The sequence below is a fragment of the Lemur catta genome, chromosome 25, assembly GCF_020740605.2.
Source record: "Lemur catta isolate mLemCat1 chromosome 25, mLemCat1.pri, whole genome shotgun sequence".
Taxonomy (NCBI): domain Eukaryota; kingdom Metazoa; phylum Chordata; class Mammalia; order Primates; family Lemuridae; genus Lemur; species Lemur catta.
In genome coordinates this window covers 12,151,533-12,176,819 of record NC_059152.1, presented here as the reverse complement: position 1 = coordinate 12,176,819, position 25,287 = coordinate 12,151,533, and the positions used below count along the sequence as shown (strand labels likewise).

At 40.4% G+C, this 25,287-nt stretch overlaps 1 protein-coding gene across 9 annotated transcripts in view; it reads right to left on the bottom strand.

The window, feature by feature from the left end:
- TTC13 (tetratricopeptide repeat domain 13) overlaps positions 1-25,287 on the bottom strand; it is a 71,829-nt gene that overhangs the window by 28,123 nt on the left and 18,419 nt on the right. For 5 of the 9 annotated variants that reach the window (XM_045537296.1, XM_045537298.1, XM_045537304.1 and 2 more), the window contains exons 4-11: positions 23,983-24,053; positions 15,188-15,253; positions 12,904-12,996; positions 10,047-10,163; positions 8,639-8,749; positions 2,941-3,023; positions 899-1,040; positions 196-370 (exon numbers count right to left, since the gene is read on the bottom strand). In XM_045537296.1, coding sequence (XP_045393252.1) covers positions 196-370; positions 899-1,040; positions 2,941-3,023; positions 8,639-8,749; positions 10,047-10,163; positions 12,904-12,996; positions 15,188-15,253; positions 23,983-24,053 — 858 coding nt within the window. The remainder of the gene's footprint in view (positions 1-195; positions 371-898; positions 1,041-2,940; positions 3,024-8,638; positions 8,750-10,046; positions 10,164-12,903; positions 12,997-15,187; positions 15,254-23,982; positions 24,054-25,287) is intronic. The other 4 variants (XM_045537299.1, XM_045537300.1, XM_045537301.1 and 1 more) reach the window with 2 other exon arrangements.

Sequence of the window (25,287 nt, the reverse complement as noted above, 5' to 3'; positions counted from 1 at the left end):
AAGCATTAGACTGGTCTTTAGGAGACATGGACTCCGTTGAGTCCCGACACCGCCACTAACAAGGTGTGGCTGCGGACAAGTCACCCAGCCTCTTGGAGAGTCCACTGTCTCCTACTGAATGTGACTGAGTCAAGCGATGTGACTTCTACAGCTCTGAGTGTGAAAATCTAGCGATTCCACAACTTGCAGACTCACCTCGGAGATATTTCACTTTGAGGTACTCTGGGCTGGCCTTCTGGCCTGGGAGAGGATCATTCAGCATCACTTTTGTTTGTGCTTTTATCCCTTCATAGAACTGTCCCATTGCCACATGGCTGAGTCCCTTCATGTACTGGCACACTTCATTATAGGGCTCCAGCTGCAGACACCGCTGAGACAGCGAAGGACAAAACGCTGCGTTAGTGTGGACAGAGTTTAAGAAAACTTTGAAGGCTTTATTCTTTTTAAAAAATGTTTACTTATGTTTTTTAATTGACAAATAATAATTACACATATGCATGGGGTACACAGTGATGTTCTGATACATATAATGTATAGTGATTAAATCAGGGTAATCAGCACTTTCCTCATCTCCAGCATGTCTCGTTTCTTTGTGTTTGGAACATTCAATATCCTCCTCCTAGCTATTTGACACCATATGTGAATAATATATTATTGTTAACTATATGAAATACTTTAGTCTTTAATCTAGAATCAGAAGTCTTCCCTCCAGGTCAAATCAGACCAAATGCATGCTCTGTAAATTAGTCTACAGGACAAGGCAATGATTTTTTTCTTTTTCTTTTTGTTGCGGTATAAACACCAATCGTGGTGCCCCTTCTCTGTTTATTGCACTAACTTTCATTAAAGAATAATCCAAGAACTCTAGTTATAGTGCTTCTTACTTATAAACGCTCACCTTAAAATTCTTCAGGGCCTCCTGTAAGCTGCCGTGGTGATACAGCATCATTCCCCGGAGCTGAAGGGTCTGCACGTGATTTTGGTTCAGCAGTAGTGCCTTCTGGAAGCTCTCGGTGGCTGCTTCAAAATTGCCCAGTTCTCTAGGTGGGTAAGAGTAGTTATGAACACAGTATAGCTGTTACAGTGAACATACAGAATAAGCTGTCCTGAGAATTAGGGACCAATATGGGAGTAAGACGCCTTGATGTGAGTGTTCCCTTTGTCACTTTATCACTTTACAGACTTTATACATACACGGCCTTCGACACATTCCATTCCACTTAGTTCTTTCTAAATCTTACCAGCTTACAGGACAACCACAGAGCTCTTGAAATTTTCTGGGGAAAATTAATTTATTGATTTCCAAAGGCTTACTCAAACCCCTCTTCCCAATGCATGTTGAGCTCCAACCCCTAAAAAACTATGCGTAACTTTTAGTATATGGATAAAAACATAGCTTCCCCTTTGGAAAAAAGTATACAGACTATAACCACACATAGTTTTATCATTTTAAATCAAAATCATAGCCTTGAAATTATTTTTTTTTAGTCACTGAAGTTACTTCACTTAAAATCTACTAAATCACTATGTAATTTAAAATTCTGAAAAAAGAAGTATATTTTAGAATTACAATCATTCCAGAATAGAAACGGCTATTATTAATCCATCTTCTTCTATATTAAAATTTTTATAAAGAAGTAACTTCAAAATATTGTATATAGCAATTTTCTATAAATAATGAATATTTTAAAAATATAATACTTGCTTACATTTATACAACACTTTACAAGCCACTTTCAAATCTGTTCTCATTGATATTCCCAACAATTCTCTGGGGCAAGAAGGATAAATATTAACACTTAAACCCCAAATAAATCCAAATACACTTTCTCCAAGTTAGTACAAGAGAGCTTCTCAAACTATCACATCAGATAAATAAGCTCTTGAATTTAAACCTTCCCAAATAAGGTAGCTAACAAAGGGCATTTCTGCTTTCTTTTCTATCATTTATGGTACCTTACAAGTGAGAAACCTGAAGCTCAGAGAAGTCAAAGACACAGATCTGTAGAATGGCTTAAGCCAGAACCAGAATCAAATCTCTCAACACCTAAACCATAAGCTCCTTCTGCCAGCCGTGCCTCCTCCTTCTCAGAGCAGACTTTTCTTTTTTTTTTAAGCCAAAAGTTGGAATAGTTCTATTTGCCAGGGCAATGCATGGAGTCAGGGAGCCAACTCTAGTCACCACTTCTCATTCCTGATACAGGCACATTACTAATCGTAACTTTTCCATCCTTTTATTCCAGGACTCTTCAAACACATCATAGTGATATGAAAATGAACCTAAGTTACTATCTAAAAAAGCAGCAACACCATCTGTAACCCAACAGCTTATAATGCCACTATTTCAAACAATAAGCCTTGAAGGACTAACATCTTCTAGACCAGTATATATATATATATATATACACACACTGAAATTAATAGATAATACTTGCACCATGATAGCCTCTGACACATAGTTCTTTCTATATTCCAGAAGATATCAACAAGTGTATCAATGCCTACGCAATTTAAAATAACCATCTCTTGGTTAAGAAATGCCATTTCTTTTTTCTTTTCTAAGACAGAGTCTTGCTTTGTTGCCCAGGCTAGAACAGTGGCATCATCATAGCTCATTACAACCTCAAACTCCTGGGCTCCAGGGATCCTCCTGCCTCAGCCTCCCAAGTAGATGGCACTACAGGTACTCACCACCATGCCTGGCTAATTTTTTCTATTTTTAGTAGAGACGGGGTCTTGCTCTTGCTTAGGCTGTCTCAAACTCCTGACCTCAAGTCATCCTCCTACCTTGGCCTTCCAGGGTGCTAGGATTACAGGCATGAGCCACCATGCCTGACCCAAATGCCATTTCTTTTTAAATATCACTATTATGTTAGACTATCTTGTCTTCCCATTCTTCACCCTCCCTCCTAACAACTATGATTATATTATTTTACTTACCTATAGGCTTGCCCTAGACTTTTATACGCATCAATAAAATCAACTTTCTGCTTCAGAGCTTCTTTGAAGGATTCAATAGCTTCCTGTAGAAAGTATATAGCAAATTATTTCATTTGCATAACTGCTAAAATTGAGTTTCACTTAAATCACTAAAGAATTTAAATATATATTATACATGGTCCCTGACAGATATTTTTTTAAATAGGGGACTTAAAAAAAGAGAGGCAGAAAATACAATAAACTATGCATTAGAAGGGATTTAATTTTGGTAGAAAACAAATGCGTTATTATGAAAAATAACAAAGACTTAAATTTCTCCCTTTTAAAATGGGAAATCAGCTTCCCATTTTATGTGCTTCATTACTATCTACTTCATTAGGAGTCTGAATGCTAATGATATCACCTTTATATTAATATCATTTCCTTAATTCATAAAGGCTCTTTGGACCAAAAGTAAGCCTAACAGCTGAGGGAAATAATTCAAAATGATCACAACTAGCAGCATTTAAAATGGAACCAACAAAAGAGACGAAAAAGAAAGCCCAATGTGAAACTGTTTGCAAAACAAGTAAACAGGCTCCTAGTTGGCTATATAGAGGATTCCCATGATCCACAAGGAAAAAGAATTAGTAAAACAAAATAAAACAAAAACTTTAAGGCTGGGGGCGTTTGGGGCATAGCTTCTGTCAGCCTAACACCAAGTCTGTGGCTCGGGAAGTGAGAACGGCTACACAGGCGCTGGACTCCGGGCAGCTACCCTTGGAAACGCGTGGTGTACCTGGCTATTGGCTAACTCTCTATCTGTGAAAACTATTAATGAAAGATAACATTCTGTTTAAGAATAAACAACCAAGATAAACCTCTATTGCATGTACTTTCCACTACGATTTAATTATTTACTACAATAAAAAATTATGAAAACATTTCACACTTTTCCTTAGGAAAAGACGTATTTTAACTAAAGTTAATTTCTGCAAAGTATCATGACCTCTAACAGTTTTAATGAAAAAGACTTGACTTTAGATAATTTCAGACCTGAAAATGCACAGGAGAAAACAACTGAAGATGTCCTATGCCTGGCACATGGTAGGCACTCAATAAATATTTAATGATCTGGTAGGCAACACATATAGTTTTGCACAAGCAGGAGTTCAATCCTAATTCTTTCCAAAATGTCATCCATTCTCTGCATCTCTGCATCTTGATTTTCTCCGGGGGGACAGCAGGCCAAGAGAGGCTGGCTTTCAAACTCTCCAGAGACAATAATGGGGACAGCCACCTACTCATTAAAGATTCCTGCTGAATATCTACTATTTGGCAGAAAGATAAGAACGGATAGATTTTAACATTTAAGCAACGTTAAAGACCACATTTAATTAGGCTTCCTGCCATGGCATAGCCTTGATCTTTTAGGATTTTCACAACTATATTCTTAACTCAACAAACATGTATTGAGAGCCTACTATGTGCCCGGGACAGTGTGAGGGACAGGGGATACAAACATGAGCAAGTCATTATCTCTGTCCTCTTAAGAACTCACAGTCTAGTTAGAAAGCCAACGGTGTAACCGGGTTATTAGGATACAAATTAAGAGCTCCAACAGAGGTATGTGTAAGTCTCAAGAATAAAGAGAAAGAAACCACTGACTGAGCTTGGGGATAGCAGAACAGGCTGCAGGGAGGAAGTGACAACTGGGCTGGGTCTTGGAGAACGAAAGGAAGTTGGTAAAGAAAGAAGGCGTTTTAGAGACAGGACAGGACTGTGTTCAGAAACTGGAAAACCCAGCTGGGCAGGGGTGCAGGTGCGTGCATGGGAGCAGGGGAGAGGGAGAAGATGAGAGACCGGGCTAGCTAGGAAGCTGGGGCCGAGCTGTGCGGTCTGGGCGTAACTCTGCAAGCAGCGAGGGCTGGGGGGCTTTACGCAGGCGCGTGGGCCCAGAAAATCGACTTCTTAGAGGCGATTACTACTAGCAGCAGCAGTGAAGACAGACTGGGGAGGGAAGAGAACGGTGACAGGGAGCCTACTCAGGAGGCTGCCGCAGCAGTCCAGGCAAGAGACAATGCAAGCTCCAACTCAGGGGTGTCTCCAAGGAGAGAAGAGAAGGGTCCAAAGGCACACTGAGACACAATTCGGTGGCTGTCTGGGCATGGGGGGAGGGCGGGCAGGAAGGTTTTAAGCTGAAGAGCCTGGGTGGACGGCAAGAGCGTTATGGACGTGAGGAAGAACAGGAGAAAGGACAGCTGCAGGTGGGGATGGGGGTGCGGGCGGGGACGGGGACGGCGGGGGAGGCCGGTGGGGGACACGTGTCCGGTTCGGGGCATGTTAAGTCTGGAGTGTCTGTGGACATCTAGGTGGAGACGCCCGGGAGGCTGCCCACTCCACTTACAGCACGCTTGGACGCCACAGTTCTTCAAAGTCTGATCTCTCTTCAGCTTTTAAGAGTCTTTGGTTTCGGGGTTCCTGTCTAATCACTGCACAGCTCTCTACCTCATTCTGCCAAAGAGGGGACACAGCAGAATCAAGATTTCAGGCCGCTGGGAACAAAGAAACTACGTTCGAATGAATCAATCTCTAAGCATATGAACTGGCTCTGCACTCATCTGCTTGGCAAACGCGTCACACGGCTGTCAGTCCCCGTCTTGCTCGAGCTGACGGGCACGCGCCTTCCTAGGGCTTCACTGTAACTAAGAGAACACTCTCAGGGAACTTGCACAGTGAAGGCTGGTAAACACAGGTGCTTAGAACACACGGTTTTTAAAACATCCTTATAACATAGATAAAACAGATGGAATTCAGTAGGAAAGTTTTTGCTGTTGCTTCCCTAAGAAAATTCAAAATGCCTGATATAGCCACTGAATTGGATAGTTGTGGAATTTGTAATATAATATTACCTAATATACTCATATCAGTATAATATAAGTAAATAAGCAATCACCTACTTAATTAATCTCTAAATTGTTGTTGGCCTGGAGAGACCACCTTTAGGACATAAAGATGGCTCAGACTCACTGACTCAGACTCATTTACTATAATGCTTGGTCTCTATGGTTAACAAGAGAAATAGAAATATCTAGACTAAGTTCATTCACTAATTCAGCCATTTCACCACTGACTCGTTCTTCCTAGCTCTGTAACGGGGACACACTCTGCTCCTTCTCTACCTCATGGGGACGCCATCGGGGTGAATGAGACAACACGTAACCGCTCTGACCTCCTCCGACAGCAGATCCACAAAATGCAAAGGGCCCCCACCTATCACATTGCAGGTGCAGTGCTCACGAGCATGGCGAACGGCAGAGAGAACCAGGTAACTCGGTAAGACTGGTTCACTGGGGGGCTTCTAATGACCCGAAAATGAAAGCATTGCTACTAGTTTCTCACCATGCAGATCTAGAATAAACCAAACTGAATTTTAGTCCTTGTATAATTTGTAGTTAGTGTCTCAATGACAGCTCTTTTCCGAAAAATTCTCATTTCCAAATAACCCAAAGAGCCCTGCCCATGTTCCTAAACCTGGCTTTGTAGTAACCAAGTTAAAAGTGAAATTATTTGTTTGCATTTGTTTACTTTTAAAAATAATTTTAACCTCTTAAATACTAACAGGTTGGTACTGTTTTGCACTTCTAATCTTTTCCCCTCTGTGAGATACCCAAGGGGTCTACCTTGAGGATGGTACTAAGGTTCTGAATTGTTTCATTTAAGGTGATCGTGACAGAAGATGAGAAGCCCCGAGGGCAGATACAAAATAAACTGGAAACATCCACCTGGCAGCTGCTCAAAGCACGTTTAAGAAACTGCTTTCAAAGCCTGTGGCTGCCAGTCTGCGTCCTGAGGGAAGAGAGAGACAGGGTCTTTCTAAGGACTGTCCTCCGCGTATTTGCAAAACGGATGTGAGGTGCATGGACTGGAATTTGCACTACTCTCTTTGGTCTGGTTTTTAGTGGGATGGGAGTTATTCTTTTAGAATCTACAATAATTAATACTTGATCTCTGTTTACAGCTTACGAAGTACTTTTCACATAAAATATTTTATGTAATCCTCACAATCACTCTAAGAGGCAGGCAGTAGAACTGTTTCTACTTTATAGATGTTGAAGAAGCTAAGAGAGTTTAGGTCACTTGTCCACAGTGAAGCTAATGAGGTTCAGAGCGAGAGCTCAAATCGAGACTCCCAATGCCAAAGTCAGCGCTCTGCCCTTGAAATTCTTTTATCCCACGAATACTTATTGAGCACTTACTATGTGACAGGCACTGTCCTTACACTGAGAATTCAGAACATGTGGCCTTTTTACAGGTAAACCCTCTCCCTACCCTCCAAATGTATATGTATGTCAGATCCTCAAAATCCTCAGAACCATTTTCAGCACTAAAATGCCTGCTCCTTGTGCCAGAGTACACCTCCTTGCCCTGTGCTACTGAAATGCTTCACAGCCTTCCCAGTCCTGGACAGGTACCACCTCCTCCGGGAAGGCTTTCCCGGCCTCCTAGTCAGAATGATTGCTGTCCAGCTGTGCAGGCTGACTGCGTTTAGCTCTTAGGCCAGTCTGTCCTCGGTCAAGTAGCACCTACAGTGTGCCAGGCCTTGTGGGGCACTGAGGAGGCCCAGGGGAGAGAGCCAGCTCAGTGCCCAGCTGGGTCCAGCCGTGTGGCCCCTGGCACAAGCCTGCTGCACATAGGTCCTCGGGGAACGTGGAACCGAGGGCCAGGGTAGGGGAAGGGACAGGCTGGAGGCTATACTTCCGCCCCACACTTTTCGCCAGCTCAGACAGCTCTCCTGTCTCCCTGTACCTTCCCTTCCCACCTGCCAGGCAGTCTCCAAGCAACTGCCATCCCGTCAGTCTCACGAGTGTCCCCCGACCTGCGCCTGTGGTCTCCCGAGGAGTTTGGTCAAGTCTCATCCCCTCCGACCTACAGCACTGTCAATGTCGCCTGGCCAGCCTCTCTGTCCCTCATCTCCTCAGCCACAGCATCATCAGAATCTACTTCCTAAATCACAGATTCGGTCTCAACTATGTATCTTCCCCAAATCTAGAATTTGTAGCTTCTCTGGACCTACACATTTAAGTCCAAATGCTCAGCACAGCACTCTAGGCTGGAGATCTGGGCCTAATCAGCTTCTCAGCCTCGCCTCCCGCACACCTGGCCATCTGCCATTCCCTGAACTGGCTGCATTTCCAACTCCCCAGGTCACCACGCCTGAGGGCCTTTCTCCCCCCCCTCCCCCCACCTCCACCACTGAATCCTGCTCAGGCAGGATCCTTCCCAGTCTGGGACAAAGTCTACTTGTTCTTCAGAACTTTCTCTAACTCTACAGTTCAAATGAATCTTTCTTATCTATGTTTCCAAATCACTTTGTTGTGATTGCTTTCTTGAGTGTATTAACCATGTGATAAACTCTATGTGGAAAAAAACCTGTGCCCTATAAATGTAAAGTATAAACCTATAAACTGTACCCTTTATAAATGTAAAGTATCATTTCACCCTCCTACTAAGCTTTGAGGCTCTCCCTTTCTGCACCTTCCCCAAGAGCCTAGCACATAGTAGGGGCTCAATAAATACGTGGATTCAGACTACTTTCTAAAATAGACCAGTTAGACACCTGAGACATCATTTTTCGACATCATTCCACTGCATTCCTCCCGCCCACAAAAGACAGGCAGGGCCATCCCACGGTACACATACTGCACCACACGTTCACCTTCAAAAGTCCTCTGTGAAAGAAAGTTAAACCTTTGTACAGCATCGCTATAGGCTGGTTTTTGTTCAGTTCTAAGGACTGCTGAAAATCTTCGTGGGCTGTTGCATAGTCCTACAAAAAGGAGAGTGGGGGAAAAAATAAAATAGTATTCATTAGATATTTAACCATTTCCTACTTTGGACTGGTAGAGGAAAAAAAAATTTATCCTGTGCCTTTTTTGGCTTTAAAGGAAATATTTCATAGCTGTAATATTAGTTGAATGCTTATACTACTTGTTGAAATAGTTGGTTTTCTTAAGAAAATTTTTTTTTTTTCTTTTTGAGACAGAGTCTTGCTCTGTTGCCTGGGCTAGAGTGCCGTGGCATCATCATAGCTCACTGCAACTTCAAACTCCTGGGCTCAAGGGATCCTCCTGCCTCAGCTTCCCAAGTAACTGGGAGTAGGAGCACATACTACCACACCTGCCTGATTTTTCCTATTTTTAGTACAGATGAGGTCTTGCTCTAACTCAGGCTGGTCTCGAACTCCTGACCTCAAGTGATTCTCCCACCTTGGCCTCCCAGAGTGCTAGGATTACAGGCGTGAGCCACCGTGCTTAAATTTCCTTAAGAAATTGACAGTGAGAAAAACTCACAAAGCTTTAATTTAAGCATTTTGTCTCAATGACCAAAATAATATTATTTCAAATACTATTAAAGTGATCACCTGTTAGAGAAACTTCTGGTACTAGCATTTTTATCGTACTTCTAAAATCATCCCACAAATCAACCTTGAAATGTATTACGCTGAGATTTTTTTTCACAGGTTTTCTTTTGTAATAGAAAATCACTATTACAAGTAGTATAAACTCACAAAAAATAATTGTGGCAATCATAAATACCACTGTGATGACAGAGAATAACCTTGTTAGATTTGGGTCACTGACCCAGAGAAGCTATAGTCTGGAAAGCCATGTTAGTTCAGGTTACGGTTCTTGGGTTGTGATACCCAAGAAATTCAAATGTACCTTTAAGTTTAATAATCGAATTGAAAACATGCACCTGCTTCCCTATGCTGACATTTGCAAGAAAGGCTGAAGTAGAATCCATGAACCAAATTTCTCTTCTGTTTCTCTCTCTTCTTTCTCTCTGTTTCTCCCTCTCTTCTTCTCCTTTTTTTTTTTTTAATGCCAGTCCAGAATTAGTTACTGCTGACAGCTCAAAGAAGAAAAATGTTGTTTCTAGTACTTAATGTTCTCCACTGGGTTTAATTTCAGCTAAAGAAAATGCTTTTATAACTGACTTGTAGCACAGACTTATTACCAGACAGCCCAAACCCAAGTCTATCAAATAGCAGCTTTCTGAAGTGAAGGGAAAAGTGAAATCTTTATCATCATGAAAAGAAATGTTCCAAGACAAAAACGACTCACCTCTGATATGAAGTACAGGGTCCCTCGGTGTCTGTACAGCCGTGCTGAAGGCTGAAGTTGAATGGCTTTGGTGAGATCGTTCACTGCTTCATTAATGCGACCCAGAGGGGACAGAATCTAGAAATCCAAAACATGCAATTAGGAAAAATTCCAATGATCAACCCCCAAACTGCCAATGTTTTTGACTTGCCAATTCCACTTTACTACGCTCCATTCACAAAGTCATTCCCTCAGCAGGCTGCAATCCTTGACCCACGTGCTGTGCAGTGGGGTTCAACGTCAACAAGCTGAGGTGCCACTAATCGTCTTTGTCCGGTCAAGGTGGAGGCTGACCAGCTAGGACTGCAGCCACTGCCTTGTCACTGTTCCACATTCTAGGTTTTAACACATGTTGCTTTGCTGGAAATGTGATTTTTTTTTTCTTGACCTATAATTTATCTTTCAAATCAAAATTTCACATATATACATAAAGATGTCAAAATTAATCTGAAAGATAACTTTGAACCATTAAAATAGACCAATTAACAGAAAAAATTAGCCAGGCATGGTGGTGAGCACCTGTAGCCCCAGCCTTGGGAGGCTGAGGCAGGAGGACTTGAGCCCTGGAGTTGGAGGTTGAAGTGGGCTATAATGACACCACTGCACTCTAGCCAGGGCAACAGAACAGGACCCTGTCTCAAAACAATTAAAAATAAAAAATAAAATAGACAAATTATTGGACACATGTAGAGTCCTCCATGGCCTTTAGCTCTGTCCTCTATGGTAAGAGGAGCTGAATATTGATGTCTAAGATTCCAGGTGCTCTGTAAGCCCTTTTATGTTAACAACTCTCAACTCATCAGTCATGGTCTGCAAAGGAGGAGGAAAAATATCTGCAAGCCTATTTGGAAAAGCTCTCTAGAGCTAGCAATCAGCTGTGTTCAGGCAACACGACAATACAAAAGACAGTTCAGAATACAAAAGTAAACCAAAAAGACATAAGAAAATCCAAAACAGGTATCAGTCAGTATTCATGCAATCAAGCCCAAGTATTTTATCCTGAACAAATGTCCTTAAATTAGGGTTTATTTTGTTCTTATCATACAGGTTATTTCTATCCAGTCTTATTAACTGACTTTCTATTCTGCAGTTTAAAATGAGCGAGAGAAGATTGAGGCAGGCCCATCACCAGTAGTAAGAATGACATCTCAGAAAGAGAGAAGAAATGAAATGTATGCCCAAGGATTCAAAAAGCACAGTGGGCTGGGATTATATTTTGGAAGGAAAAACATCCCCATCTAGTTTATTAACCCCTAGATACATAACCGAGTCACCATACCTCAGCACAGTTATGTGCATGATGATGAGTAACCAAAAGAAGTTAAATTATGTTCATTAAATATAGACTATTACAGAAAGAAGGATAGTGAAAGACTTCTTATAAAATAAATTCTGACATATACAAATGGCATGTTATAATTTAGCTGGAAAAGTCACTGTGAAGTAACGTTATTGCCTAATAATGCCAGAAAAGGAGAATATTACTATATATTTTTAAGACAACTGAAAATTATTTCTTAAATTATCGATACCATTTTTGGATAAACAATTAGCTTTTTATTAGATATGCAAATTTTAAAAATGTGTTAAATAAGTCTTATCTAAGCACACTTAATTAAATTCATGATTTATCAGATTTTAACCTAACACCAGAGAAATGAAGGGAAAAGCATCTCCCAGGAGCAGATGATCACCAAATTATCTGCTAAATACCAACAAGAGTCTCACGCAATGGTGAGCAAACTATAGTCCCTTAACTCTTAGGATTATAATCCAAAATAGACAAGAGGTAAAGAATTATATCATTAATTAAGAAAGATTTTATTCAAAAAGCCAAATCCCCAAGCAAAACATAAAATTCACTTTAAGAGACTGAACTGTAAGATGCTATGATTTTGAGAACAAAAACATCGCCAATACAGTCTTAAAATTACTAAATACTTAGCGCTTCCTTTACTTACTAGCTTTCTCTCCCCAAAAGTAATTTTTTTCTTTAGTTCAACTATGAAATCATGCCATATCAGATAATGAAAAGTTAAGTTTCATTCAGACTGAGTATGTTAACATACGCAAAACCTGGATAGTTTATTGTTACTTTAAGAAAACAATAAAACAAACACATTTCGCTTTAAAAGCATTAAAAGGAGTGCCTTTGCACGGACTCTTTTCTTTGCTCTGAACACTCTCCTTCACCTTGCCCCCCACGCCTGGCATCTGATCAGCTGCAGCCTCAGCAAATACTCCCAACACTCCCTGCAGAAGCCTCTCCTCCTTACTGGCCGCTCAAGCAAGTCCTGGGTGGCATGTCCACCCATGTTCTCTCTCTGCCCCTACCTCAAGTCCTCAGTTCCTTTAAGGTCTGCTTATAATCAGTCATCCTTACCTGACCTATGTAGGTAGGGCTAGCTCATAAGAATGGCATCAGTGCCCCTCCCACACGCACAGCCGGTGGAATGAATGCGTCCAAGGGCTATCCATTCCAGTCTGACCAATCTGTCATAGTAAGTCTTGCTAAAGTATGTCACATATACAGTAAATATCATGTGTGATACATTTTCCAGTGAATATCGACAGAAGCAGTACATGTTATAACTGTATATTTTAATACTAAATATTACTCTTATATGTTAGATCAGGAGTATTACTCAGTCTACAGTTTTCTAGTAATTTCAACCATGCTTAAAGGCATTAAGTGTCTATGCAGGAAAACACAATGGGTAAAAGGGAGCATTAAAATTTACAAGTAATAAATAATAGAAAAAAATCTGAGATTCAACTAATCCAGTAACAACAGAGGGAAAAAGAAAACCACACTCACTTCTGCTCGCTGCTCAAATACCTCTGGACGATCTGGTTCCAAGGTAATTACTCGGCTCAGTTCGAACAGAGCAAGCTCAGCATTCTTAATGTCCTTGAAAAGGCATTAGCTTAGTATGAGACACACTGTTGCTCAAAACCGGGTAGAAAAGATTTTCTGAAAAAACTAATAATTTAGTAATGATATAACCAATTGTTTAGAAATAAACATGAACTTCGCTTTCTGTGTAAGAGATCTGCCAAGTTAAATCAGTCACGGTATCATGATTATTTAACTGACTCAAGTCTGCCTACCCATCAGTAGCTTACTGGACCTGACCACCTATCTCAAGTTCCACGATGGCAGGATATTACTGAAATTTAACCTATTTAAACACTGGATCAGGGAGTGGGGAGGAGGAGGATGGGTAAAATCACACCTAACAGGTACAGTGCACACTACCTGGGTGATGGACACACTTATACCTTTAACTCAAACTGTACAAAAGTAATTCATGCAACCAAAGCGTTTGTACCCCTATAGTATTCTGAAATTTAAAAAAATTACATCTATAAAAAATAAATAAAATAAATACTGAATCAACAGATGTCAAGGGATGAGTATGTGGATACCAGCCTGTGACATGACGCTGCTCAGTGGCAATGGAGAACACAAATTGGCCCAGTCAGTGTCAGTCAAAAACCATAAGCCTATAAGACTATACCTTAAGAAGTCTAGGTTTAAGTTCTCTTCCACATTTCCATGTTACTTCTACATTAAAAATGCATGTATAGGCCGGGCGCGGTGGCTCACGCCTGTAATCCTAACACTCTGGGAGGCCAAGGCAGGTGGATTGTTTGAGCTCAGGAGTTCGAGACTAGCCTGAGCAAGAGTGAAACCCCATCTCTACCAAAAATAGAAAGAAATAATCTGGACAGCTAAAAATATATAGAAAAAATTAGCCGGGCATGGTGGCACATGCCTGTAGTCCCAGCTACTTGGGAGGCTGAGGCAGGAGGATCGCTTGAGCCCAGGAGTTTGAGGTTGCTGTGAGCTAGGCTGATGCCATGGCACTCTAGCCCGGGCAACAGAGTGAGACTCTGCCTCAAAAAAAAAAAAAAAAAAAAAAAATACTATGGGGAAAAAAAAATGCATGTATAATTTTTTATTAATGATACAAGCAAATTTCACGTTAATATATAATTTTAAAAGATGACAATCAGAAAGAAGCAGCGTCTCTCTGAACCTTACTAGCGCAACTTCAACCCTAAACATTATTGATGCTATAAATGAAATATCGTTTCCTTCCTAAACACTTCCATCATTCCCAGTTATGAATTCATTCACAGTCCTCTATGTCTCACCAGTATACAATTATATAAAATTTCTCCAATAGGCCAGCACCACCTTAGTGTAATATCTTTAATTTTCATAGTTTAATAAATTTCAATTAAAATTTTAATAAACTATTTAATAAAAATGGTTTTTAATATTTTTAATGCAAAGGTTGCAAAAACGGTATTTCTCCCTCAAAGCATAATTTCACATAAATATTACTGGTATACAATAAGACAACAGTCTATGGTCATACCACCCTGAACGCGCCCAATTTCATCTGATCTCAGAAGCTAAGCAGGGTTGGGCCTGGTTGGATCTCAGAAGCTAAGCAGGGTTGGGCCTGCCTCCCACTTGGATGGGAGACAATAAGACAATAAAAAAATGTGTGTACGATGTTCTAGACTAAAAATTTGGAAAGCATTTCACGATTTCCTACATAATCTCAGTAGTGGTGCCTTTGTGTGTATTTATCGTAAGCTTCCTCTTGCCTTCCTCAGAGAAATAGGGGAATAATTTGATTGCAGCTACACAGATATTATGAAAAATATAGAATATAACAAATAAAAATAAATTTTACACACTAAAAAAAACCCAAAAAACTTTTGGTCTTTCATTCACCCCTTAACAACTGTGAAAGGAGCTCAGATTCTCAGCCCTGCGACACTACCGCTGCCTTCCCTGCTTTGGCCACTGACCACTTCTCAGGAACGCAGGCAGGGACTCCTGCTGTTCTTGCTCTGCGTCCAGTTCATCAGAACTGACTTCAGAAGCCCTGGGTGGAAATCTCCCATCCACCACTTCCTAGCCAATGGATCTTAGAAAATGGCCACTTTCTCATCTGTGAACCGGAACGGTAGATGCCACTCCGTGTGCCATGAGAGTCGGGTGAGAGTGAGCAGTCCTAATGGGGCCCTGGTCCGTGTCAGGCGTGCAGGCGCTACAGCAATCGTGACTATTCCATACTCACATGTAGTCCCTTCTTTCCATAGGCTATCCCTCGGCCATAAATTGCACTAACCAGATCAGGCTCCTCCTAGTCAGACCAAAACAGAAACACGTCAAAAACTATAAACAAATAAAAAAAAAAATCAGTTTCTGCTTAAAGCATGTTAATGCCACAGTGACAGCTCTACGTCTTTATGCTACGACCACTCATCGCAGTTTCCAACCTGAAAAGCCCATATTCTTAAAAGCTCATTTGAATGAGATGTGGTAAGGGTTTCGCACTGAAAAAATAATAGAGAGAGGGGAGGGGAACCAGCATCGCTGAGCACTGTGCTGGCTTCTTTCCGTTATTTTATTTACAGCGTAATCCTCTCAACAACTCTCCGATTGGCAGCGTCAGCCCCCGTCTCTTACAGAGGACAGAGAGAGGCTCACGGGGTAAAGAGATGTGATAAAAGATCGGGAAACGCCTCTTACTAGTTTGCTTCCTTTCGTATGTCCGTGAAGCCATCTGAAAAGGAAAGAACCCCTCAGGGCCATCACCACGAGGACGGAGAAATGAGTCTGCTCCACAGTCTGCTGGAGATTAATCTGATCCTTTATACTAACAGGTCAGAATTAAAAACCAGATCCTCTGCAACCTGCTCCTTGCTCTCCAACTATCCTACCATCCCGACGGACCAGATGAACACCTGTCGGGCCCGAGGACAGAGCACCCGCTGTCCCCATCACTGAGCACTTATGCAAAACCCAGTGGCATGAACTATTCTATTTGCTGAGTGAATGAAATGCCACTGGTCTAAATTTAGCCCCAACAATGTTTACTTCTCCTCTGAATCCTCTGCTATACATTTAAGAAAAAAGAGTGAACAGCCACCTCTGGCTCTAAGGTCCTGTGTGAAAGCCTTGACGCTGCTAAGGAACATTCCAGAACCGCACTGCACTAGGCATTTGATAATCTACTGTTTGGTTCCAAATCAGATGGGCATCTGCCAGGATTTTAGAAAAAACACATCCACTTCAATGACAAGTAAATGGAAAAAAATAAAGGAAAAGATGTCACATATGTAAAAATTTTTAAAAGGCTATTTAAGTAGAATGAGGTCCATTTATATCCAGTGGCAAACTGGCACATCACTGGCCATAACCCAGGTAACACACTGGCCTACACAGCGTAAGAAAAATTGCAAAAATCAAACTAAACAATTTCAGGTTTCTAGCTTCTCTTGGAACATCAAGAGACCCAACAAATTCCTGGTTACTGTATTCTAAGGAAAAGAAAAAAAAGATCCAGCAAAGATACGCCCACATATTGGCATTCTCACCTGGCAAAAAATAAATAAATACATAAATAACTGGAGCTAAATACTGGTCACCTCTTGAGATGAAGTGTACGCCTTCCCCCCGTCGCTGCAGGGCCCACTCATTGCTGCTACATGACACCAACTTGCTTTGCTCATTTAAGTTACCTCCCTGGCCCCTAGAGAGTTCCAGATTCATGATTTATAACTTACATGTAACTGGCTCATGCTATTTGCTAAGGGGGAAAAAGTACAAGTTATAGACCTACAGAGGAACGGTGGTTACGTCTTATAAATAATACTTATGTGTGATTGTTTGGGCCATTATGTGTATAGAAAAAAACTCTCCAAAATACTCTCTCTGGGAGGCAGATTACTTGATATGTTCCCATTAGAATTCTCTATGGGGAGGGAGATTACTGGATATGTTCCCATTGCACTTAATACACTGTTGTATTCCTTTTAATTGTTTGAAACAATTGTTTGTTCATTTATAATCAGAAAAAAAAATTTAATGACATATTTCATTGTAGAAAATTTAGAAAACAATGAAAAGCACAAAGCAGAAAGTAAAGGGGACCCTACAATCCTGCCACCCAGAGATAACCACATTCAACATTTAAATTTCCTTCCTGGCTTAAAGAAAGGCCGTGCAAGTGGTTTGCAGGGAGAAGGCGAGCAGAAAAGCAGGTGCCTCCTGAGGAATTGGAGCGACACTGCCTCCATGCTTTCCTGTGGCAGAAAAGCCCAGGACGGAACAGTCAACAGAGCAGAACGGAGCCTCAGCCAGGATAGAGACAGGAGCCCACCACGCTCACCCTTTGTGGGGGGCATCTCCAGGGATTATTAATAAAGACCTATGCTCAGATTTGTTACAGTGTAAAATATGCAGTTCAAGCAGCTTTTCCCCTGAGAAAAAAGTTTATTCCAGATGACCAGGAGGTGAATCAGAAAAAGGTGTAAACAGACAGTCTATTGCTGTGACTGGCATCCCGTAAACCCGCAGCCAGGGCTGGCGCTCTGGGCGTCCTCCAACCTCCCTCGCTAACACAGCCTCGCGGAATCCCAGCCATCTCTCCTCTGTCACAGGTTGGTGTTGTCCCGCCTGCGCCACTGGCCACTGCCCTATTTTAAGCCTTCCTTTCATGCCGAGGCCACTGCGATCGCCTTCCCTGTCCCCCTGCTTCTTCCCACTCATCTTCCAGACACACACCAAGAATGACCTTTTTAACACTGGAGTCTGATTGTGTCACTCCCCGGGACTGAAATTATTCAGTGGCTCCCCAACACCTTGCTCAGTGACATTCAAACATTTTTTTTTTTTTACTCCAAACCAACCACTGAAATACGTTTTACATTGCAACCCAGTACACACATACACATGTGCATAACACACACATATATCAAAAAAAGTTCACTTAGTCATACCTAGCCTCACTATACACAATGTAATCTGGTATTTTCTAGTCCAATATATTTCATTTTTTAAAAAGTGCTAGTCTTGACTCACCAATTAATTTCAGGACTTATGAAAGAGCAGCAACCCACAATTTGATAACATCTAAATGCCTTTGCAGAAAATACTGATCATTTTCCTGCCTTATTGGTCTCAGCCTCATCTCCTTGCTCTCCCCCACTCACATTTCATACTCTAGAAATGAGAACTATTAAATAATTCCCTACATAATGCTCCCCCAAGCTCAGTGCATTTGCAAATGCCGTCACCTCTGTCTGAAACACCCACCCATTGCCTCTGTGCCCAAGAAATTCCTTCTGTCCTTTAAGTCTCAGCTCAAACATCACCTTTTCTCTGACTCCTTCCAGACTCCCCTGGAAAATAAACATGATCCTTCTGTTTATTGTACGTTGTACAGATGTTAGTCATTCAACAAACATTTACTCAGGGCCTACTATTGGCCACATCAGGTTCCATGTGCCACGAACACCGTACAAAGCTATTCTATTCCTACATGTGCTAGGAACAAGCAAGCAAACACCAACACAGATGGCAAGATCTCTGCATTCCTGGAGCAAAGAATCACAAATATAAATGTAAAGCTACATCTTCCATCAATGCTAGAGTAGTGAGTGGTGCTTTCAGAAAATGCATAAAGATACAGACAAAGAAAGTATTCCCTAAGGAAGAGGGAGGTGGGCTGAGATGAGTAGGAAGGAAAGAGGGAGGGCAGGAATCTGAGCTGCTGGTCCAGGCAGGGGGAGCAGGCTGTGCAAAGGCCCCGAGGGAGGCAGGGAATGTAGCACGTGTGCCAAGACGAAGCTGGAGAGGCAGGAGTGGCCTGACGAAGGACTTGTGCATTCGAGGCACACAGTGTGTATGGTATGTGCGTGTGCGATGGGTGTGAGAGGAGCCAGGAAGGGACAACCGTGGCGGTCATCTGGCACGTGACAATGCCTTGGGTGTGTCTGGGCGGAGCAGGCGAGCAGCGGACAGGCTCGGGAGACATTGGGGACGTGCAATGACAGAGCGCGGTGATAAGCAGCAAACAGACGTGCAGAGAATGCGGAAGGCGATGCCATTTGTTGAGCGGACAACGTTGCAATGTGACTCAGGTGGGCAGGTGCGCAGGGATGAGGGGAGAGCGTGCGGGTGAAACTCTGAGTTGAAGATGCTTTCAGACACGCAGGCGGACGTAGCCCCATGGAGGTGACTCTCTCGCTAGATCACAGTTCTGCATCTGCACACCTATCACTGCGCTAGCACACAGCGCCTTGGAGGGTGAGTCTTGTCATCCGGCGTCTGCGGCCCCTGGCCCACGCCTGGCATGTACGTCTTAACACACGGCAGTTATTTAGAGCAAACATTGCCCACCGTATATTAGGCAGCTAGGAAAACCTTATTGAATCCTACAGGCTATCAGATCAAAATTAGCTCAGTTAAGCCTGTTCTCTCTCAAGGGGGAGGCAGGCAGGATGCCACGGAGAGACACAGCAGCACATGGTCAACGTAAACAAGGGCCAGACCCAGGGTAACAGGAAGGCAAAGCTCGAGGACAGATGCCACGTGGTGAGTGGCTTATGGCACACCACCTCTCCTGAGGCTGCAACATTTTTATACCAACAAAAATTTTAAATCTTAAAAAAAAAACAAAAACAACCAGCTACTCAAGAGTGGATTACAGCTGAAATGTCTGGACGCTGACAGCTTCCTGAATTCGGGCATCATCATTATCATCATCGCTCCAGGAGCTGACGTGTGCCTGACCCGGGGCCCTGGCACAGGCCTCCCTGGAACCATCCTGTGGCCTCCTCGGCAACACAGCCCTGGCTGGTCACTGTGCGCATCTGCGGAGGAATTAGGTTTGCTCTACTCGATTTACTCTTTTTAGAATTTTTTTCTAACAGCATAGAAGTGGGTGTAATTACCGTGGCTGTTTATTATATTTATAGTCTAGGATTAAGTTTCCTAAGTTTCAATAACAAATTTTATTACTTTTAAAAATTGATACTTTATTTACATATCAATAGCTTTGGATGTTAGTAAGTCAAAACTTTTCTCTATAAAATGTCATAATTATTTTTTTTCAAATAAAAACCAATGTTTACTTCTAAAAAAATGAGGCTCAGAATATGAATTTTTCTAAGTATTTTTACAAAATTTACATTTTATGAAGTTTTAGAATTTTAAATGAGTTAAATAAAAATTCATATTCCAATCTTCCAATTTTATTTACTTTATGCAATTGCAAAATCACAGTGTAATAATTTAGTTGCCTTAATGGAGGTATGTCCACTCAGATGTCTCAATTCTCTAAAAAAGTCTAATATATTATCCTCATTTCATTACTTATACAGTGACTTTAAATTTTACAGATATTTATTTTTCCACCACAAAGCTGGCTTTTGGATTAAAACTGGAAAGTCACTGGATCCAAAAACAAGTCAAAAAGACAATGTAATGATTAAATTTAGACCAAGTGACAGACACAGATTTACATAAAGAATGCTTGAAAAACTACATGCAGAGGAATGTTTTCAATTTTGTCTGCTTATGTAAATTATGCAAAATAAGAAACAATGTTCTTTCATAAATTCAGTTCCACCAGAATCAGATGAGCACAGGGTCACACAATTAACAGCAAAGACGAAACTGCCCATAAAATTACTGAAGCACTTATGTTCTACGCAGCCCTGCATGGGCACCAAAGAAACAAGGCAATCAGGAGAAGGTTCTACTTTCCAAGAACGCTATGACTGATGCACTCACACGTGGAAGTGACTTCAGAGCATTGATACAGAGACAGCACTAATTCATAAGTTCCAGAATTCGAGAGTTTCAGATGCAGACTGACATCTATTAAGCCTTGTCATTGTCCTCAGGTGGAAACCCTGATGTTTGAGGAGCATTTTTCCCCTTTGTAGACACACCAAACAAGCCACTGAGGATAAGCATCCACATGAACACTTTGGAACAGCCAGGACTATCGAAATATCTCATAAGTTTGTAAACTCACGGTACTGACAAGACAACAGGAAGGTATAAAAGCTTTACATCAAAAGTTCATTCTGGAATTTAAGTTGCCCTTGTATGTAGATCTGAATTTCACATTAAATGATCTTATCAAAACAGTGATTCTAAATAAAACCCAAGCCCCCGCGGCCCCATTTGTTATCAGCTTTCTATGGATGGGATCAGATTCCATGCTCTGTTGCTTCAGACTGGAGCTCATGGGGTAAAAGAAAATTTTGAAAGAAGTAACAAAATCAAGAAAACCAAAAAGTCTGTGTGTGAGTGGTTATCACTTCGCAGATTTGTTAAAGGACATTTACTGGCTTAAAAACAGAGTTTTTGTACATCTGGAAGGTCCTGCAAGGAACAGGTAAATCTAGATATATTGGCATGCAGAGAAAAACAATTCTCTAGCGATACTTAGTTCAGTCATAACTTGAAGAATGAGAAGTAGTAGAGCAACATCCCTGTACGACTGAAGAAAAAAGCTTCATCACTCTTCTGAAATACTGGATATGAAAAAGTATTGTTGTAAAAATCAATTGCATTACTGCAAGAAATTTTATCAATACATTTGCCAATAAAAGAAAAGGAAGTACAGTTAGATTTAAAGAATGATCATACTTTTAAATATAATTTAAAGAGACTGATTTATGCAAATTATGATTCTTGGTGAGAAAAGGAGTTTCGGTCAAGCAGAGAAGAAACAATAACTATTCTTTGGACTTTTCTACCACCTACTTGTACAGTGTCGTCATGACACTGGCTTTCAAGAGTTTGAAGAAATTAAGAGAAAATTCAAGCAGGAAGTATATGCATCAATCTCAAACATAAAGAAAAGTTTTGCCCAGAAAAGCAGGATCAAGTTTCTTATTAAAATTTTTGAAAATAATTTTAGCATTTAATATCGAATCTTTGTATTTTCTATTTCTTATCATAATCACATAATAAAAGGCAAATGTGACCAATTTTCACCAAGTCCTATCTGGATGACTCCAAATCTGTTCCTGCTTACCCACGGGCCATGCACATAAGATTTTCCGCATGTGCCGTGACACGGAAAAAGCCAGGAAGCGCTGAGATGATGGGTAAGGAGAGAGAAGTCACCAAGAACAGTACCAGCAGGAAAGCCGCGGGCACTCTTGCTGGGGCATAGAAATGATACAAATGATCACCCACTTCTTTCTTCTGCATCTGAACTTCCCACTCCTCCACTCCTGCCCATCAACAGAAGAGCAGTGCGACCTTATACTCCACACGTGCTCAAAGAAGAATTTCCCAGTTGACAGCAACCCACCATACCACAGATTGATGAAAATGCCATGTCAGATTTCAGTACATTACTGTCTTTTCTCTGCACAAAGAGAAAAAGGCTGATCTACTTTCCAAACATAATCGCAAGAGAAATGTTTTACAGCTACAATAAATGGACAACACAAAGGCATATTATAAAGCCATTAAAATCTTAAGATTGTGGAGAAATATTGAAAAACATTTACACTATAAAATTAAGTGAAAAAATAATACAAAATAGTACATATATTCAGATTATAAAACACAAATGCATACTTTGAAAAGGTAAACAAAGAATTTAAATAATATTAGAGTGGCAGAACTAGGAACTTTTTTATCATTTAAAATCTTTTCTTTAACATTGTCATATTGCCTTCAATTACAGTGGTAATAATATTTTCAAAAAGTTGAGTAAAATGATAATACATTGCCAATGCCTACTGTTTTCTGTTGTTGGTTACCACAAATTAACTGATATTTGCTCCTATAAACATATCTCTTTCAAACCCGGGTCAAATGTTAACTGTGTAAAAGTGCTTGCTTACCTTTTATAATATTGCAACATTAAACAGAAAGGCAATTTTAAAAAGTATTTATAATCAAATCTTCGTACTTTAAATTCCACTGAAGAATAATATTCCATATGATCATCTAAACACACAGCTACTTGGATCTAAGGACCTCAAAGTCATAACTAAAAATATCTCATCAGGTTTTTGAGAATGAAGATAGAATTACCAATATAATAATCCTATTTTTAAAAAGAGAAAACAAAAGTAGAGCTAAAATTTCAAAATTAGTAATTTGAAATTAAGTCTACCTGCTGAATTATAAGGTATCTGTTGGCTCTTACTATGATTAACACAGATGAATATACCAGAATGGTATTTTGAGTAGCTACAATTTACTGAGCACTTACTATGTGCCAGGCACTGGGTACTAAGTACTTTAATAGGATATTTCATTTAAACCGAAAAAGAATTTTGGGGGAGGTAGTTATTATCCCTGTAACCCAGGAGATTAAATAATGTGCTAGCAAGAAGCACAATGGATTAGAACTTGCGTATCTCTAACTTTAAAATCTATGACTTCTTCACTCACTGTACATTATTGGACAGACACATCAAGAATTAATAAATGGCTAAGCACCTACAGTGGGTACAGTTAAATAAATTACAAGATATAAGGCCAATGATGTGGGCAGCTGCAGGTCTCCTTTGCAAGTCTTATATATTTACACATTTTATCTCAACTAGACTTAACCACAGCTGCCAATCAATCAAGGCCCAATATTTCCATTGAGGAGTCTAATAATTATACTTTAAGGCAAGAAACAAAACCATGAGTGGAAATTAACCATGCAGATCAACTCTTGTGTAGAAAGGAGTTGGAATTTCAAGAGTTTCCAGTGTCCACATCTCATGAGAGACATCGTGGTAGAGAGGAAAGCGAACTGAAGCTAACGTCAGTTTTAAGCTCGCATTTGAATCCCGTCTCTGCTCTCTGATGGTTGGAGACTAGGAGCAAATTGCTTGACCTCATCACATTGCCTTCCCTCATTTAAAATGAAGTAACATTGCAAAGATGAGATGAAAGCATGTCACAAGGCCTGGCACCAAGAAAGTGCTCAGTCTATACCAATTTCTTTTACTTTCTTGTATAATCTTAAAATAGACGTTTCACTACAGCACTTTAGCTATGCATGATATTTTTGTTATGACTATAAACTTGAAATCGAATAAGAAGAAAAATTACCTGAAGCATTGTTGAAAAATGCCTTATTGCTTCATCGTAGAGACCACTGCCAATCAACACATAAGCAATAGCTATGAAATAAAATGGAAAAATATTAAAGGAAAGAATAAAAGAGCTCAGACTAGAATCAATAACTAAATTCCTTGCTAAATCTCAAAAGGCAGCTCCACAGACTGGAAGTAGTTACAGAAAACCCAGAAGTTAATAAGATGTCATTGAATTCTGCTTTCACCACTCAGCACTTGCTAATCAGCCTTCCTGTTCCATCTAGATTTAAATTATTAAAGTTATCTATAAAACATATACTTACAAGAAGTACTTATCTTTTTCTAAGCCCATCACTCACTTTCAAATCCCAAATAACCTTTATGATGTCTCCTAGCTATATACTGAATATCAGAGCTAGTAATGAGCCTGAATAATATCCACACAACATGGCTATGTGGTGTTACTGCGAACATTATGAGAAATTCCCAAATAGCATCGCAAATCTCAATTCCTGGGAGTGCTGAATTTACTGTCAATTACCTAGTAAGAACAAAAACAGGAGCTCAAATCTATTACTATAATGCTTAATTGGGTAATTCATACCCCTACAATGCAACAAGTCTTTTTCCTTCTTCTGTTCAAAAATATAGTCAAAATACTACTCAAAATATACACTAAAGATGAATAGTTTTTGATCAAATTGTTTAGGAAACTGGTACTTTGAAATTAGAGCCATGACAATCTCTTATAACACAGCAATATTATGACTAGACTTTCCTACCCATCCAAAAAATAATAAATTTGAATATTCTAGATTACACATCCATCTATAATATTTGCCCTGACCACTCAACTCCCCCAAATCCCTGAAAAACATTTTATTTCTCACTCAACATATGACTATTTTGATCACATTTCTTTGCAAAAAAAGCTTTATTGTAATACACTCTAATTCTAGGGCCTAATAGGTGTTCAAGAATATGAGCAACTAAAATTTATGGACAGTTAAAAGCAGTAAAAACATTACAATTCAGTAGAAACATAAATTAAATGTGGAAAGAGATTTAGAATATCTTTATAAATTACCTGACAAAAATAAAGTTCAAAACACTTGAGCATCACAAGAGGTTTTGGCGAATTTCTTGAAATAAAAAGAGGGCTGTTTTTACCCCAGAGTCTTTGAAAAGATAAATTAAGGCCAAACGCACGTTCAGAATAATAAGAATGGATATATCCAAACAGCTAACCTCCGGGTAACCAGAGACCTTTTGTGAGGTGGGAGGACAGTGGTATTAGCAATACAAACAACAACAATAG